This window comes from Mustela lutreola, chromosome 8 (genome assembly GCF_030435805.1).
Source record: "Mustela lutreola isolate mMusLut2 chromosome 8, mMusLut2.pri, whole genome shotgun sequence".
In the NCBI taxonomy this organism is placed as follows: domain Eukaryota; kingdom Metazoa; phylum Chordata; class Mammalia; order Carnivora; family Mustelidae; genus Mustela; species Mustela lutreola.
The window spans coordinates 11,195,590-11,214,976 of NC_081297.1; the positions used below are offsets into that span (position 1 = coordinate 11,195,590).

Below are 19,387 nucleotides of genomic sequence, written 5' to 3' on the forward strand. Positions count from 1 at the left end.
TTAAATTCCTTTAGAAATTTCTTATCATTGCATTTCCCTGTGGAGAGAAAATTCTATAATGTTGACAAATGTGTTCTAAAAAAAAAAAAAACCATGGATCTGAAGTCAAATTGATTTTATAAAATACAGCCAAACCTGATTCTTTGAAGAGACTACATCTAAATGCCAATTCTTTCCAAGAGGGAGTAGTAGAGACATAATTTAGTAATCCACATTGTGAGGCAATAATCTTTAGAGTAAGAAGTAATATCCCTATGCAGACTTCACTGTAGTTATATTGTTTCATAATGTCTGATCTGTAGTTGAGAAGTTTATTAAGAATCATACCAGAATCCTCCCTTTGGTTTCATTTTGAGTGCTTATTTAGAAATTCCATTGCAAGAACAAAGAGTGCCCTAAAACATTGATTACAAAGGGATATCAGCAGCTGTCTTGCGTCTGGGCGCAAGTGTGCACAAAATTCCAGGCACCTATTTAACAAAGACAGTTGTGTTACTCAGTACTTAAATCACATGCCATTATTAAATTTAAGAAATCTCTATTACTTTACTCAGGCCAAATTAAATCAAGTTATTTTTATTGACTTCCCATCTAACGTAACAATGTTCCAAAGTAAAAGAGGCATATCTGAAGCAGTAAAAATCAAAAGACATTGGATTAAATACTCAAGTATACAGGAAAACATACCTGGGTACAAATTTATAGAAGATAATGACAGCTACTGCGTCTTAAGACACATATAAAAAACTGACAACTACAATATTTTAAGAAGACATCTAATTCCCTTTAAACACAAGAACTTTTAAGAAGCAAGCATCCTCCTGAATGGCATTTTTTAAAAGCAGGCACTGTAACTCAGTATCACTCAATTAATCCCAAGTTGTAATGAACAAGTCAGTCAAAGTTATTAAATTTCAAAATCAATCCACTAAAACAAAATTGACAACAGACATTTTTCCTCCCGTACGGTCTAACAGATAATTATTATGTATAAATCAACTATTCCAATGCAAGAAGTACTTTACCCTTTGTTAGACAATTGGTCTGGCCTTGGGAATGACCGGCAGCTTCAGTCCTCATAGAGTAGACTTATCTCCTCCAAGATCTCATTATTATTTTACAGTTCTCAAGCACACCAGGAGTGTTAGGTGGTGCCTCACACATTCTTGCAACAAACTGAAACCGAAAAGTGGAAGGCAGCTCTGCTTTAAACCCTTTGTGAAACAAGTACAAGAAAGAAAACGTCTCTAGGGGAGAAGAAAAGACCTTTCTGTGGTTACACGGACTACAGATACCCAAACAAAGATGATGTTTGTTGAGGGTAAAAACATGTCTTTCAGGCTAGATCCCGAGTATGAACCATACCAGCCTACACCCAGCATTCCATCTGACAACAAACAGGAGCTTGAAACAAGCAGCTTTACAACATGTCATCTTGTACTGCAGAATCAGCCCCATGCTTACCACTTTGCATAAAATTTGTCATGAAGCAACAAAGACAATTTTAATTGCAAACATTAAACTAAAGCTAAGTAGAAATGTTCCCCTCAAACACATGTTACATCTTAACATAATTTTTAACATGAAAACTGCAGCCTCTGCTTCAGACACTAAGTAGAATACATGCTAAATTTTGGAAGGTTTTGGAAAGTTTGGGGAAGTTTTAAGACCCCACACATATACAAGTGAAACACATGTTTTGTGAAACAATGTGTGTAATTACTGTAGGATGGCACTGTGAAATGTTCTCTTCCACTCTATTTATTCTGTCTTCCCTTCAATGCTTCCTTCTTTCAGATGGTCAAGGGCCTACACTTTGGAAACCACTTCACAAACACAACAGCCATGTTACAGGCATGCTTGTGAACGTCAATTACACGTAACTGGACACTTAACGCATTAAGTTTACACTCAGCTGAACTCATCTGTAACATTTAATATAAGCAAAAGATCTCAGAAGCTTAGAGAGAGGGGAAATTTTCAAGTCATATACTAAGGAATGAGAATCAAACTGGTATCAAACTTCTTACCAGCTAAAAGATAATGAAACTCTGCTTCCAAAGTTTTAAGAAAAAATTATCATTTACTTAGAATTCTATACCAAGCCCAACTATCAATGAAGCATGAAGAAAAAAATAAAAAACATTTCTAGATATTATGAGCTGTGCTGAGCTCAAGAATGACACCACCTCCCCAGAAGATGTCCACATCCCATCCCCTGGAACCTATGAGTGTACCTTATAAGGCAAAAGGGATCTGCAGAGCTTTGCAGACGTAATTACGTAAGGCTCCTCCGATGAGGAGAATATTCTGGATCGTGCAGACAGGTCCGACATAATCACAAGGCACCATATACAAGGGAGACAAGAAAATGTGGCAATGGAAGAGGCCGGAGTGCTGTGAGAAAGGAAGGGGTCACCAGCCAAAGAAAGCAGGTGGTCTCTAGAAGTTAGAACGGACTAGGAATAGACTCTCCCCCGGTGGTTCCAGAAGGAACCAGCCAGCCAGACACCTTGCCTTTGGCCCAGTAAAACTGATTACAGGCTCTGGCCTCCAGATCTGTAACAGAGTCAGTCTATGTTGTTTTAAGCCACCACGTTTGTGGTCATTTGTTATTGCGGTGATAGGAAACCAATACAATGGTTCAAAGTTCACTGCCTATGCAATGTTTCCTTTAAAAAGAATTTCAGGATACATGACAGAAAAACAAGACAACAACAGAAATTGCTGACAAAAGACTCTCTCCTTTTTCAAACTTCAGTCAGGCCCCTCCTAACCCTCTTCCTGACGAGGCCTCAGCCTGTGTCCAGCCCGCCTAGCCCAGCTGTAGCATGAGTCTGTAGCTGGTCATCCTGGCATTGCCTCCACCCAGGATCCTGTTCAGTCAATGTATCAAGGACCCCGTACCCTCGATGTCACCTCTACCTGCAGACTCCTTTGCTCTGCCTGTTGACTATAACCCCCCGTGTCCTTACTGTGTCTGGAGGGGAGCCCAATCTCTCTACCATATTGACAACAGTCTCGACACTAACTGCAATCGTCCTGAACAAAGTCTTCTTTGTTGCTTTAACAAGTGCCGGAATTTTTTCTTTAACAGAATCAAAAAGAGGGGCAGACACAGGAGGCTAAAATTAGACATTTCCAGATGCCAACTGTGTAGTTGCCTAGAGAGCAGCCAGCCTACATTTGAACAGGGAATACAAGGTGTCTTCAGGAAGAAAGTGGGTATTATTAGTGATACAGTAAAAGCTTATACATAAAAGACTCCAAAAGAGGGTAAAAGGACTTGGAAATCTCAGAACAAGCAAAGCATAAAGTGATAAAAGTCACAGTCAAATGTAAAGAAATGTATACAAGGCATTTTTACATTTGAATTGGAAGCACAAAAGAGAAATGAATTCAAGTGACCTTGACACTTTCAACAGTAGGATTTTACTTCCTTCCTAGGTACATCATAACATTTGAGAGCGAGGTAAATGATACTGACATTATTGTGATCATATGATACTGACATTATTCTGATCACGGAAGAATTTTATCAACTTTTAAAGTTCACAATCAACTTCAGACCAAGTGTCCAAAACCAAACTCTGATCTGCAAACCCAGACCCCACTCCAAACCTAAGCCCCCTTCCCAAAAGCAGCTGCTTTGACCTATGAAAAACATTCTCCGCACTGTAAGAACCCTCCCTGCCTGTATCCATGTGTACACAGACATCAATTTCCCTTTTCTAGTCAAAAAGTAGAATCGTTCTACATATAATTCTACACCTTACTCTTTTTTCATGTTTAACAGTTCATCTTGGAGATTGTGCATATCAACATCTACAGATCTACCCAGTGGTGTGCCAATACCACTTCTAAGAAGCAACCGATTCTTAGAGGGAAGAAGTAAGGGCTCAGGGACCTAGTTTGCAGCATCTCCCAACTTCCAGACGGCCGCTCCCAGCACTATGGTGGCTAATCAGCAAGCGACAGAGCGCCGGCACAGAAGACAGAGTTCAGCAGGCTCAAACACTTAAGCAGTATCTACCGCAACCTTTCCACAGGTGCAAAGCTTCCTGATGCCTTAATTTCTCTAACCAGTCTTCTCTGAGGGATGTGGGCGAGGATAAAATGGGAGTCCACTTTTAGTGGGAGTTAAAGACAAAACGTCAGCAGGTGAAGGGCTTACTAGGCAGTGGTGACCAAAGGCTAGGGGGGAAAACAGGAAGCAAAAAACGACCAGGAAACTCAGAAAAGCAGCTGTTGCAGTGAGGAAAACAGTACCTGGCATGCAGAGCAAAGCGAGTCACCATGACTAAAAAAAGAGACAGAAGGACCTCTCCCCGAAGCTGCTTCATGCTTCAGTTCCCAGTGGCTTTCACTTCCGGCTCAATACAAATAATGCTCTTTTATCTTGAAATAATTTGAGTAAGTTATTCTCGTCTATGATCTGAGTTCCTTCATTCCACCCCATCTTTCAACCCAAAGAGGCCCTTGGCACCGACGGGGCCTACGCAGGCTTCGGGTGTTTGTGATCACTTGCTTAGCACGCCCCGGACTAAGACGGACCAAAAATGAGGCTCTTTCAATGGTAAAATCTTAACAGGCACCACTCCTAAAGACGTCAGCATTGGTTTTGGTCATGCGTGAGATCCGAGGATGGAAGGAATACTGGAAGGAGGAATAGGCAGAGTTAAGAAGATTAACACGAAAACATAACTAAAAACAAATTAAATAAAAGCAGGTGCACTAGTCACAAGAGAACATGAAATGCCACTTACTGTGACTGGTCACTCTGCGTGAGATGACATGAGGTGCGGGCACCTACAAGTTCCATATACCTGAGCGCCAGCCCCTGAAAGCTTATTCTGAAACAGCATGGCAGGATACCATGGGATACAGCATGGGATACCGACCCCCTGCCCGTCCTGTGCCAACTAACCCAGGGTCTCCGCCCATTCCCTCCACTGTCATCCGTAATCTAACATTCCTTGGCACTCCAGCCCAGCCCCACTTTCATCTCTCATAACTCAATTCCATATTAAACCACATCTTATCAAAAACTGTACAACCCCCCAAAACCTACTTCTCTCCTTCTTCCTTCCTCCACTAGAGTTAATAATCTTAGAAAAGTCATTGGCTTCCTTCTCTCTTTCTCATGTTCACTGGGAATAAGACAACAAAAGATTCGGATCATAGTTGCAATTATAAGACTACTATAAATAATCGGGATCAAGGAAGGGACAGCCAAAGGCAGGAAGCTAAATATATGAAAGAACCAATGCCATAACCCAGTCTTCAGAAATGCCCAGATTTGCTCTCAAAACAGCCACACAAGTGTCTGTACAATAGCTTCATATTTCTCTGGTTTAATATGCATTGTCTGATATCATAAAAAAATTCAAAACATATAAGCTTAAATACTCTTCAATTTTAGGTTTTATTTTAATTATCAGTGTGAAGAGGATTTGTCTCTTTCCACTCAAAATATTTCTATTACAGCACTATCAGCATGGTATCAATATTTTCTACTATATCATGCTTTAAATGAATAGTTTTTAAATTTTTCATTAAATTTGCAGAACACATTACTTCAAACAACTTCTTACACAGAAACCCAATTGCCCAGCAAAGCGGGCAGGTAAGGTTAAGGAGAAAAGGAGCAAAGTTCCCCGACTAGATCTCCCTCTTTCTTCCACAGTGATCCAGGAGACCTGCACAGACCTACAGTGCTATACAGGCCAGAACAAGCTGTACCCAGTGGCCTTCTTTTTTGCGTACCTTGGTAAAGAAAACTACTGCTCATATGACTTCTCTTCCAATCAGCTTCCCAACTACATCTCAAGCTCCCTTTCACTCTCCCATAATTCTCAAGGTCTGAGTCTTCCTTATACAAATAAAAAGATCAACATTTTATAATTGATAGGTTGGCTGTTTGTTTTATTGTTTTTGTAAGCATATACTTTTAAGACCCTTCAGAACACAGGTATTTTAAACACTAATATTTTAAACACAGAGTACCTGGTATCAGCAAAGGTATTTAATATTTCCATAACTAAGAAGATACTTAAACTTACAGTTTTAACAATAATTCCTGGGTAGGCTTCTATTACTTACTTCCTAATTTCTAGAAGGATGAGAAACAAAATAAATTTTAAAATAAAAAAATTACTGACAAAGATTTATTATAATTGAGAAGACCATTTTTTCTCAATTTCAATCTTGAATTATAGTGGACCTACCTTACCAGTGCCCACTGGTATAAGGGAAAACTGGCCACTGCTTCATTTGTTCTAGCGTACTTCCAAACTGATACCCATAATATCTCATTGAATACATTTATTGACATGTCTATTTAACTGAAAGTGTCATGAACAAAAGATAGTTATCTCATTCACCTTGGTATCACTATCACAGTGCCTAACACAGGGTAGCTGCTCACCAAATATATCTTAAAAAGATAAAAATATCTCCTCAAAATGTATCACTATTGTGAACTATTCAACCAACTAAACACTAAAATATCTATTCATTTTTAACAATTAGATTTTTATTTTATTTTATTTAGTTCAGAGAGAGCATGAGCCTGGGGAGGACCTGAAGGGGAGGGAGAGGGAGAGAGAGAACCTCTTAAGCAGGTTTCATGCTGAGCACCAAGCCTGAAGGCAGCAGAGCTCCATCCCATGACCTTGATCACAACCTGAGCCAAAACCAAGAGTGGGACACTCAACTGATTGACCAGTTGCCTGAACAATTAGATTTTAAACTATTTTCCAGACACACTTTCACTGCAGAAAGCATACCTTTACTAAAGATTATCAACTTTGTTTTTTATTCTATTTCAAGGTAGCATTAAAAAATTTTTATTAAAGCACATGGGTGGCTCAGTTGGTTAAGTGTCTGCCTTCAGCTCTGGTCATGATCTCAGGGGCCGGGGATCAAGTTCCGCATCAGGGTCCTTGCTCAGTGCGGAGCCTACTTTTCTCTCTGCCTGCCTCTCTGCCTACTTGTGTGCTGTCTGTGTGTGTGTGTGTGTGTCAAATAAATAAATAAATAAATAAATAAATAAATAAAATCTTTTAAAAAATTTTTTATTAAGACTGTAAAATTCAGATACAAGAAATCACAACGTATTTCTGATTAGCACTTCTAATTAATTACAAGTCCTTCATATCTATTAGGGAAGAAGGAAGGAAGGAAGAAAAGAAGGGAGTAGGGAGGAAATGAGAGAGAAAGAGAGAGAGAGAGAAAGAGAGAAAGAGAAAGATAGGGGAGCCTCTTGAAAGATGAAAACCACAGACTTAGCGTGAGGTCTGTGTTCCAACCTACTCCCTTCCTCACGTCGTTCTTGAGCCAGCTCCCCAATCTACTCATAGAATCTTGCAGTCTCACTTTCTTGACAGGAAGTCCTGTTCACTTGGCTGAGTGTGCTACCATCGTGCTTCAAGTCTATGTGGAGACACTTCAGCTAAAGGAACGCTCTAGAACTCTCCCGCCACTTCTCCCTCACTCTTCTCATGGTGTCAGAAGGACTTTGGAGGTTGGCTTGGTTGAACTCCTCGCTCTCTCTCTCTCAGTCCCCCTCGGGGCATGCCAGGGGGCATGGTCTACTGGTCTACTCTTCATGCATGAAGGCACCCATCTTGAGGGGAGGCCTGCAGTTGCCCGGCCGTGCTAGTCACAGCGTAAGTCTAAGTCACGATGGGCTACTAAGCCCTTTTCACTTCCGCTCTAATATCATGTCCTCAGATCATCCAACAGAGCAGACATTTTGACCTCTATCTGTCAGTCTCTTGTGTTGTATCTCTTAAAGAAAAGAAACAGTATCACTCTCGGTTCCCTAGAACTCCCCAAATCAGACTAGAACCTCCTACGCCTATGTGTAAGGTGATTCATAGAGAAAAAGGATATGGAGTGATGCAACAATATTTAAATACCATTACTACTGATGAGAAGCATAATTACTAGCTGTTGAATATGAGTCTAACTCCCACATTTGGGGGTAGGGTTGAATGACAAAATTGTCAACAACAGATACTTAGCACCAAGACAAGCTTATGAGTCATTTTACTCACTTAGATCCGCCTACAGGTTGCTGGCAAACTCGGGATTATACCTTAGCTGCTTTTCCAGCAGTGTGATTGCTTTAGAAGATGACACAAGACTCATTGGTAACAACTCCCTGTTTGTGGATACTTTACAACCTATCTAGTGAGAGTTTACTAGGTGCCAGACACTGTGCTGAGCATTTACTACGCATAACCTCACATACACAAGCTATTCTCGTAGTTGTAGGTCTATCCCCAGTTTACACATGGGAAGCCTGAGGTGTGGAAAGGTTATGTCACCCTGGCCCTAGCGGACGTAAGTAGCAGAACAGGACATAAAAATCAAGGCTATCTGACATCAAAGCCCTGTTTTTAACCACCAAGCTATTTTGCTGAAGTACAAATGGTTGATCTTTTTATACTTCTTCTCACCTCCGCTGGTCCTTACATCTTTTTTCTTAGAAATAAATCTGTGATTCTAATGGTTGTTTTCTTTCCAGCAGCCTTCTAAACTGACCACACTGAACTGTCTACTATTTGTGCAAAATGGACTTTAATGATGCAGAGTCCAAGAACACCTTTATGAAATATTCTTTGTGATCCTAAGCAATTGTACCTCTTATATTGTAAGCTGTATGTTTTAGGATAATAGGAAATGTTCAAGAAACATGCAGTGCTCACTTCAGCAGCACATGTTCTGAAAACTGGAACAATACATAGGATTGGCCCCTACACAAGGATGACATGCAAATACATGAAGCATTCCAAAAAACACACAAATACAACAAAAAAACCCTGCAAAAATAGTTGAGTGACCACTCACCACATGGATACTAAATTTAACTCTGCTAAAAAACGTTACGCATTTAGTAGATACTAACTCAAATGCCCTCACAATTAATTTCTAGGACTATGGAAAGAATTCTGTTGAATTTACTTCATTTACCTGACTTCTACAACTTTCAGCTCATTCAGAACTGAAAGCATGTACAGTTATATTCACTATAAGTTCGTGTTGAATTCAGTCCTTTGGATACCAACAAGAAACAAAGCAATTATAGCAGATTCCTGTAGACCACACATAAGGCAAAGGGGCTGGAAGAGAATTCACAGAATGCCCACCGCAGTAGTACAGAACGAATTCCACAGATAATCTGGCAAACCCTATTTTCAACCTGATGGTAAAATTTCCACTCTTTAAATAAAAAAATGATAAGCAAATAGTAAACTGTGCCTAAAATGGCATACAAAAACAAGAACTCAGTATCACCTAGTACAACAAAGTAGCACAGACAAAAAATTGGATTAACACATTTTTTTAAAAGTATGACTATTCAAGTAGTATTTGGTTCCTGAATGGCTCTTAGGTTCAAATCAGAATATAAGGCCATTGAAGAGTGCCTAGGTGGCTCAGTCAGTTAAGCATCCAACTTTTAATCTCAGTTTAGGTCCTGATCTCAAGGTTGTGAGTTCAAGCCCTGCACTGGGCTCGTGCTGGGCATGGACACTACTTTAAAAAAAAAGGAAAAAAGCTATCAAAAGCCAGCAACTTGGGAAATAATAAATCTAAGTGTTCATATCACACTGAAGCTGCCATCCATTCAAATAATTTTTTTACACAAGTGCCCTAAGCTTCAAGCACAGCACCACATAACTCCCATAACATAGAATTACAGTCATTGCCTCCTGTAATAAACCCTAAGAACACCATAAATGCACATCTCACATTTGTATGTATGTTTAATATAACATGCATTCTCTCCATTGTTACTGTTACTGTACCAATAAATTTGTGTTGGCCTGCCTCATATAAGTGAGATTTATTTTACAGAACAAACATCAAATGTGCTATACACATATGAAAGTCACTGATCAGGAGACTAGATATAATAAATACCAACTAAGAGTCTGGCTCATAATAACAGCTAGCATTTCTTTTGCACAATCTAAACATCTTATGTATGTTATTTCACGTAATGACCTCACGTCCAAACTGTGAGGTAGGTATCATTATTGTTCATTTCACAGACAAGAAAATTGTTGGGTTAATTAACTTGCAAGATCACACCGCTCTGCAGTGGCACTGGGCCTATGCAATAAGGCCCCAGAGTGCTCTTAATCGCTCCACGTAATCTCTGAATAAATGAAATGGCAAGCAAATGTACAAGAGGTTTGTCAAGAGAATCTGTCAAAAGGGATCCTCAAAGTAGCATTAAATCAGGCCAAGAGGCCAAGGAAATGCCCTCCAATCAACAGGAAGCCAAGGAGGTGTTTTTTAAAGGGAAAACTGGCCAGAAGCTGCAGCTACACTGAAGGCTGCTCGGGAAGGAAGAAGAATGTGCTTATTAACAGCTCATGTTATTGAGCTTCTGTAACTCAGCAGGCACTGTGCTAGGTACATACAATAGCTCAATGAATGCTCAAACAGCCTATTAGCATTTATATTTTACAGATGAGAAAATGAAACTTGAGAGGTTAAGCAACTGGTCTAAAGCTACATTATGGGTCAAAGTCTCAATACAAACCCGTTATCTGGAAGGCTACAAAGCCTATCCCCTGGCCAATAACGCCATAAAAGTGAAGCGAGAAAGAGAATGTCTGCATATCTGTAAATTGATAAGGTATAAGCTACCAAGAAACTAATGCACGGTAACCAGGAAGTGGTTTGGCTGAATCAGTGTGCTCAAACCTACGTGTGCTGACTGTGTTTCTGCAAATGAATATCCTCCTCCAATAAAAAGAAAAATCTTCCTAGATCTGAAAATGACTTCCCCAAATTCCTTATTCCTGGGCACTTTAAGATAACCACGTCCTCAAAGTTTCCTTACAGATATCAAAAAGCGCCACAGAGTTTTACACACACAAAAAATGCATTTTCCTAGTTTGTGATTATTACAAACAAGCAAGCAAAAATTTCCAAATGTTACACTGGAGCAGCTCAATATTGATACAATCCAACCTATTTTTTTATTTTTTAATGCTTTACCAGCTGCTACTCACCAGACCCTGGGAAGCGAGCAGGGAAACATGGGTCTCCTGTCAATGGTTTTAGTTGTCTTTGATTTATACCCTCTATTTAATATTCAGTCTTGTATTTATTTTTTTTTAAACCCTTTTAACTGCATCTTTTTGCCCCCTAAGTATAACACATAGGTTCTTCAGTATAAAGATTCATTAATTTTAAATTATACCAAACTTTAAAATACAACATTTCCAACACACTACTACTGGCAATTTGTAGTATATAAAAATTGCACAAGACACTCCAGCTTTCATCATTGACATTTGAAGATTTTAATGTTTCATCAGTTTCAACACTCCTAAAGGTCATCATATGTAACAACTGGTGACTTTCCTTAGGCATGAATCTGAATCATGGACTGTGTATATGAAAGCGGGTCACATAGCTGATGAGGGGGCCTAGATGTCTAGTTAGTGCCTACCAAAGTAGCTTTGTTTTTCTCCACTCGTTTTATAAACACCAAATCCCATGGTGGGAGTGAAATAAAACCAAAGCAAAACACAAAATTTAGGGGCCTCAAAAAGAAAGCAGGTAGTATTTTGAAGTATCTCTGATCTGCTATGGTAACACAGCATAAACTCCTGAGATGTGACCTACAGAGGTCATGCAATGTAAACAATAAAGTTACTTCAATACCAAACAATAAAACAATAATCAACTACCATGGGAAACAAAACAAAAAAAGCACATGAACAGAAAAGAGACAAGTCACATGCAACTCTTGTTCTCAGGGCTGTGAGTCTGAGCCCCTGGTAGGGTGAAGAGATTACTTAAAAATAAATTCTTTAAAAATAAAACTAAAACACCAAAAACAAGAATGACATGCATCATAATGCTAACAATCATTTTAACTCTCTGAATTCCTTTGAGAGGATGAACTACAGACAATTTTATTTTCTTCTTACCCTTGTGTATTTTTTTTCTGCATGGTCATTAGTAAGTATATATTACTTTTATTATAAAGTGTATTTTTAATATAAAGACAGATCACATTAATACCATAAGTCAAAAAATTAAAAACCATTTTTTCCCCAAATACATTTTAAGCTTTTTAATGAAACAGTATGCTGGGGCGCCTGGGTGGCTTAGTGGGTTAAGCCGCTGCCTTCGGCTCAGGTCATGATCTCGGGGTCCTGTTATCGAGTCCCGCATCGGGCTCTCTGCTCAGCAGGGAGCCTGCTTCCTTCTCTCTCTCTCTCTGCCTACCTCTCAGTGTACTTGTAATTTCTCTCTGTCAAATAAATAAATAAAAAATCTTTGAAAATAAATAAATAAATAAATAAAACAGTATGCTGCCTGGGAAACAAACTTGCTCCCCAGTTCTCTAATGAGGTTTTAGATGGAAATCTATAAAACATTTTTTGAAGAAAGTTATCTATAGTCATCAAAATAATTCTCCCCTATCTCTATGAACACCTAAAATTCTACTTGGAATACCAAGTAATAAGTCATGTAAGTGAGTGAAGATTAGATTAAGAATATAAAGACCAGCTTTCCCCTGGAAAATGGTAGATTAGATTTTCTGATATTCATTAAATCAAAAACTACTGCCACTGCACTAAGTTACTATGAAAATAAATATGGATAAAACGTTTTTCATAAAGATCACAATCTCCTGAGGGGATCAAACACATAAAGAATCACTGTAAATAATGTGATAAATCTCCCTTCATAGAGGTCTTTTTAAAAATGCTACAGAGAAATTAACAGGAAAGAAAAGGAAGACAGAAAAAGATTTTCACTACAAGGCAACATTTAAGCAACGCCTTCCAAGAATGGTAGATACTTAACCATGTGGACAAGGACAGAAAATCACAATGTGTTAGTAAAGAGGTAGGGTCCATAGAAGGAAACAGAATAGCGCATGTAACACCTGCTGGGGGTTAGGGATATGCATAAATACAGAGATTCATCTATTCGTCTATTTCAACTGCAATGTCCACTGCTGGGGTAAAAAAAAGGTGAGACTCCTAACTTTTATCATTTCTCCTTTAATTATATTCTACCCAGTACAACAGGACAGAAGGCAATACCCTGGGGCAAAAGTTAAGTGTATGCAGGAAAAGAACAAAAGGTAACAATTCAGGATCAGAAATTAGTTTGAGGCCGTAAAGAAAGCAAAATAAACATAGTAAAAATTTAATAACTCTAGTTCTGAGACTACCAACATATCATCACTACTTGGGTATTCATTCATTACAACCTGAGTCATTAAAAATTAAATGACTGAGATAATGGCAAGTGGAAACCTATTTTAATGATGCAAATTCTGTTCCAAAAGCCAATTCAAAAACCAATCTAAGCACATTCAAATAAATATTCCTTCAATATTATGCCAACATAATCCACCATATACATTATTCTCCTTGAGAAAAATAGCAGTGGTAGAATGTAGATTTCCACAGAAAGCAGCACCACTGTACTCAGGATTTTTTAAAAGACAATAATCTTAGATGCAACTGACCCATGAAAGAAGAGCAAAGGGCTACCACTGGGCTCCAGATGACATCTTGTCTGGATATCCTGAAATTCCAACTTAGGTTTCTTTACTGTTAAGCTATATATCTCATCCCCATCCCAATGTCCCACGCTCAATTACCTGGCCAAAACTATAGCCACATGTTACATAAAACTCTACGTGAATTTTTTATTATATCAGTTAAAGAGTAACTCAAAGACACGATTAAAGTAGGGGAAAAAAGTTTCTTTGAGAATGCTACACCCGATGAGTTCTACCAAATCCCACATGAAATATCACCACACGCCAGGGAGACTGATTATAAAAACACATTCTACATAAAAGACCTGCCATCCTGCTCATTGAGGAAAACATTTCTTAGAAAGCACTGTCTCCTTCCTACTCACTGAGTATACCATCTGAAGTTACAGAATACATTTATAACAACCACCCCAATTCCTCTTTTACAAGAAAATAAGCATGACCAACTCCACAAGCCATCAAAAAAGACTGGAAACAACCTAAGTGTCCCTCAATTCAGCTATTAAAAATCATGATGTAAAATTACATACTGATTTGGATTCATTTCCAAGATATACTGGAAATAGGGAGAAAAAAAGGGCAAAGGTTCAGAATAGTGCATAAAACACCCTGCTGGGGGTTAGGAATGCACAAAAATACACAAAACTAACAGTGGTTGTCCTGGGGAGATTAAAACCCAGAGTGAATGGAAAGGACACTTATTTTTCAGTGGCTAATCTTGCGTACACCTTGAGCTGTTTATCAGGTACATATACCACCTTATCAAAATATAAAAAATACATATATCAACAATTGTAAACATAATTAACGTTCGGAGAAAAATCCCTCCTCAGGAAAAGGTTAGGGTTTCATACGACTCCAGTGTAGTTCCCTCTACACAAGCAAACGTTCCCTTCTCTACCAACCCTTCTTCTAGCCTGCAGGGACCTGAAACAGGAGGAGGGCCAAGCACAGGGCCACGTCAGCTTTTATGATAGAATGCCTTCATCTTCCAGTTCTCCTCACTGTTCTAAAGGAAGGAAAGGAAGAATGTAAATTCAAAGAGAGAAAAACTATGTCAAGTGCATAACTATCTCCTTCCCATAACCATGAGAAAGCCCATTAGTACTTTAGACTCTAGCAGGCCATCCAGGCACAGGGGCTGTAATGGTGCAGAAAGAGGAAAATTAAGACTCTATATCCCACCTTCTTGATATATGAATAGAAAACCAGGCCCTGGGAAACAGGTCTTTATCCAACACGATGATTTGTCAAACAATCAATATTTTACTGAGAACGGCAAAAACTACAAAAAGGATAAAACAAATGCTGAAGTCATTAAATTTTAGGCTATCACGGGCTAGATCAAACACCTTAAAAATAAATACACAAGCCTGGGGGCCTCTGGCTGCCTCAGTAAGTACAACACAAGTTTTGATCTTGGGTCGTGAGTTCGAACCCCATGTTAAGGCACAGAGCTTACTTTAAAAAAAAAAAAAAAAGTACAACCAAATAACAAGATTTACAGGAAAACCTGCTTTAGCAGATCACACTACAACTTTCCTAACCAATTCACTTACTTATTCAATGGGATTTTTATTGCTGACACATCTAGGTTATTTTTGAAATCCATGTCTCCTAGAACTTTCATTTATAGCATTCTTGAAATGCCTTTAAAGCCTTTTAAAGGTTTTTTTTTTTTTTTTATCCCTTAAACTTTTTTTCATATGACACTGATCTTGTCAAAAGCAGTTTTGCCAACAGCCGTTCTTTTCAAGAGCATAACTTTAATAAACTCGCGGACAGTCATTACATTACAGTCATTGTGAATGGTAAGTTACTCTAAATGACCATTTTTAATACAGCCAATCTAATGAGTCCCTTGGCTTCCAATAAAACCACCAATGCTTTGACAATTTCACAAACTCAGTGTGGACAAAGGCTCTTTGCAAGTACTGAGAAACATAGACTATTAAGACCCCCTATCTGCCCTCAAGATGTTCACAACCTTGTAAATGAATAAAACAATCATTACCTTAAGGGATGTGTTGCCCACAGGACCTTACCAGCAAGGAGAAAAAGACAAAAGTAACAATCTTTCTTAAAGCACATCACACAATCTGCTGGGGACAAGTATGTTACTATACCATGCAAACTATTTCTAACACGACTAGAAAACCAGAGAGCATCTAATGAATGAATTATTAAAGGGGATTATCTAAAGATAGAACAGAATTTTAGTGAGATCGTTTTTGTTCATTTCAACACTATAAATGAGAGCCAATTTGGACTTCTAGGAGATGCCTTCAGATTGACTTATATCTCTCTAAAGACCTAATGATAAATCTAGCAATCAGAAGCTCAAATTGCCTGGCAAGTATACTGGAATGCCAACACAAACCAAAGTTATCTGCCTACTTCCTTTTTCATGCTATCAAGCACCATAAATCTTTTGGAAAGTATGGTTATCTTTATTTACAACATGCTTTAGAAAGTATTTTCCTACTTAATTATGCCTGGAATGTGTGTGTATATATATAAACCTATGCAAAACAAAGCTTTCCCCCAAATCTGTAATAATAGTTTCACAAGAGTCTGATGAATACATATAACAAATCAAAATGAAATTAATACCCTTACACAAATTAATACAAAATTAGTCCATATACCAGCACTATAGCTCCCATCTGATTTTGGTTCTGTTCCATTCAATAGAATAAGTAATAACTGATCTACCACTCATTACTGATAGAAACTTGGGCAAGTTACACACTGCATGAGCATCAGTGTTTTCACCTGTAGAGGAGAAATTATGACAATAAGAGCACTAGCTAACATTAACTAAACGTCTGCTATGTGTCAGATACTAGTCTAAGCATATCATGTTCTAGGCATATATTCTCAAGCATGTGATCATCAACGCAAACAAACCTATGGTATAGACACCATACTGAGAAAATAATATATCGCCACACTCCAGATGAGGAAAGAGAGACACATGTTTCTGAAGGTCTCATGGCAGGTGGCAGAGCCCAAATGGTCTGGGATCCAGAAGCCACACTCTCAATCATTAAGTTACAGCTGCTTAAAAACCGTTAAAACATCTCCTGCCCAACTTGTAGAATTCTTGTGAACATCACATTTAACCGGGCTCATAAAGTATTTTATAACTTTTGGTGTCATGTAAGAAGGGGTATTTATTATTAATAAAGTTTTAAGGACAAGACTGGTGAAAAATGACTGTGGAGGTATCAAAGCAAAAATTTAAGTTAAAAAAAAAAAGTTAAAGGAATTGTAAAGGACCTTCAAGTGTATCTAGTTCAGCTTTCAACAAATGTTAATATCTGCTGGATGACACTCTTAATAAGCTGTCACAGAATTTCTCCATTAATGCCTCCAGAGATGAAAATTTCCCCAACTCACAAGTCAGCCCATTCCATCTCAAAATGTTCAAATTATTATTAGAAATGTTATCCTTTCAGCTCTAAACAAAATTAGGCTTTTCCACATGATAAGCCTATAAATATAAATCACTATGACAGTCACACTTTTCAACCATGACATTTTATTAAAGTCCCCTTTAAAATGTGACACCCAAATTCAACATAAAATCCTTGAACAGGTCTAATGTTGGGAAAACAACAGCTCTATCACCTTTCTTGATCTGCACCTAAATTCACTTTTCTTTCACGGCTGGTAGTCAATTTACTGAGCTCGCATTTGGCATATGCTTAATTGAAATATCTCAGTCCTCCCTTGGGGGCTATCTCAGTCACAGTGTAGAACATGACATTTTATCATTTTTAATCTTGTTTTCACTCTGGTCTATTATTCTAGCCTGAAAAGATCTTGGCAAATCTCAATTTTATAACCTTACTTTAGCGATCTCTATCAACACTGTACTCTATCTCTTCCTTCACAAACCCACTGATGACAGTGAAATTTTCTCCCTGGCCACTGAAAAACTGCTAAATAAGTTAAAATCCTAGGACATATTACAGAGATCTTGACTCTGACAGAATAAATTAATTTAAATATGATTCATCAATCAAATGTAAAATCCTTACAAGACCTATCACTTCTAGTAGTCTGTGGCGACACTGCAGAAGCCTTTATCAGTATGTTTCTAACACCACATTAAACCTATCTCTTGGTGGGTTGGGATCCGGACAGCAGCCTAGTAAGATCCTGAACTCACTTCCTCCTATGGATACAACAAATACACAACTACAGATAGGATAATTTGCTCTGAGAAAGACCAGAAGAGCAAATGAACAGAGTCTCCACAACAGAGGACAGCATCCAGGATAGGAAAGGCAAAGACAGCCGCAGAGAGAAAAGGGCGGAAAGTGGGAAGGGAGGGAAGAGAGGAAGGGGAGAAAGGGAGAGGAAGGGAGAAAAGAGAAAGAAGGAAGAGAAGGAAGGAAGGGGAAAAGGAAGAAAGAAAGAGGCGAAAGCACACCCCAGGCACCATCAGGAGGGATCTTGAGAACAAAGAACTTCTCGCTCACAATGAGGGGTTTGTGCTCTTTATCAATCAGCCATCACTTAGACCCTGAATCCCAGAAGACCCTCCTAAACACTGGGCTTTGAAAACCAATAGGGATTACATCCAGGAAAGCCATTAAACTGTAGGGAATGGAGAACCCACCATAAGGAACGTCACACAGACTTCACTCAGGACCCAATGCAAACACCACCAGTCTGAAAAGTACTTAGATTTTATGTGGAGACCCACTTATTAAAAACATCTGCCATACAGGCAGGAAACCACTGAGGGTTTCTCTGGGGATGGAAACTCTTTTTCTCCAGGGTGGGGCCATTTTTACCACCTCATCCTACCTTGCTAAACTCAGCACCGGTAGGCTCCTTTTGGAACTACCTCCCTAACCTGTTAGACCCAGAGGGGCGCCCAACTGAAAGCCCACTCATTCGCACAGCACAGCCAGCAAGTCACAGCTGGGCCAGGCGCCAGCTTTCCTCCCAAACCTATGCCACATGAGATGAGTGCCTGCAGCCCACGCAGGAAACACCCCTTGGGTGTCAAGATGTGCTGGTGAGACGGGATTGCACCACTGGGCTCCACAGGAAATCTCCTACACAATGCCACTCCTTCGAGATTGGGAAAGGGATGGGGAGCCTGGGTGGTTCAGTGGGTTAGGCCTCTGTCTTCGGCTCAGGTCATGATCTTGGGGTCCTGGGATTGAGCCCCGCACTGGCTCTCTGCTCAGTGGAAAGTCTGCTTCTCTCTCTCTCTCTCTCTGTCTGCCTCTCTGCCTACTGGTGATCTCTGTCAAGTAAATAAACAAAATCTTTAAAAAAAAAAAGACTGGGAAAGGGAGTTGATTTATCTAATACATTAAAAACAAACACAAAGAGGCAAAATGAACAAAAGGAATGTGCTCCAAAGAAAGGACAAGAAAAAAAAATCAGGCAAAGACTTTAATGAAACAGAGAAAAAAAGCAAACTACCTAATAAAGAGTTCAGAGTAATGGTCATAAAGATGCTTACTGTACTCAGGGACGAATGAAGACAGTGACATCCTTAACAAAGAGACAGAAAATATAAGTCAGTTTGAAACATGTGGGAGGCCGCAATAAGGCTTGAGACGAGGACCCAACCAGGCCCTGACTTGTGCTTCCTTTAAAGCTCGAATAACCTAACAAAAGGTTTAGGACGGGAAAAATTGAGTAGCACTGAGAAAGGGTCTGTGCTGTGTGTTGTGCGCTCGCCTACCTGACTTCCCACATTATTGCTAAACAAATGAGAACAATCCGGTTGGGGTCAAAAGTTCGTTGCTGGTCCTTGCTGCCCTAGTACGGCCCATAAATTACTTTCAGGTTTGCTGTATC

At 39.0% G+C, this 19,387-nt stretch overlaps 1 protein-coding gene across 5 annotated transcripts in view; it reads right to left on the reverse strand.

The window, feature by feature from the left end:
* The window catches only part of USP6NL (USP6 N-terminal like), a 180,578-nt gene that overhangs the window by 81,429 nt on the left and 79,762 nt on the right, over positions 1 to 19,387 (reverse strand). The window contains exon 1 of one of the 5 annotated variants that reach the window (XM_059183797.1): positions 1,026 to 1,164. The exons of the other annotated variants lie outside the window; for them this stretch is intronic. Coding sequence (XP_059039780.1) covers positions 1,026 to 1,080 — 55 coding nt within the window. The 5' untranslated portion in view covers positions 1,081 to 1,164. Of the gene's footprint in view, positions 1 to 1,025; positions 1,165 to 19,387 lie in introns of those variants that run through there. 5 annotated transcript variants of the gene reach the window in all.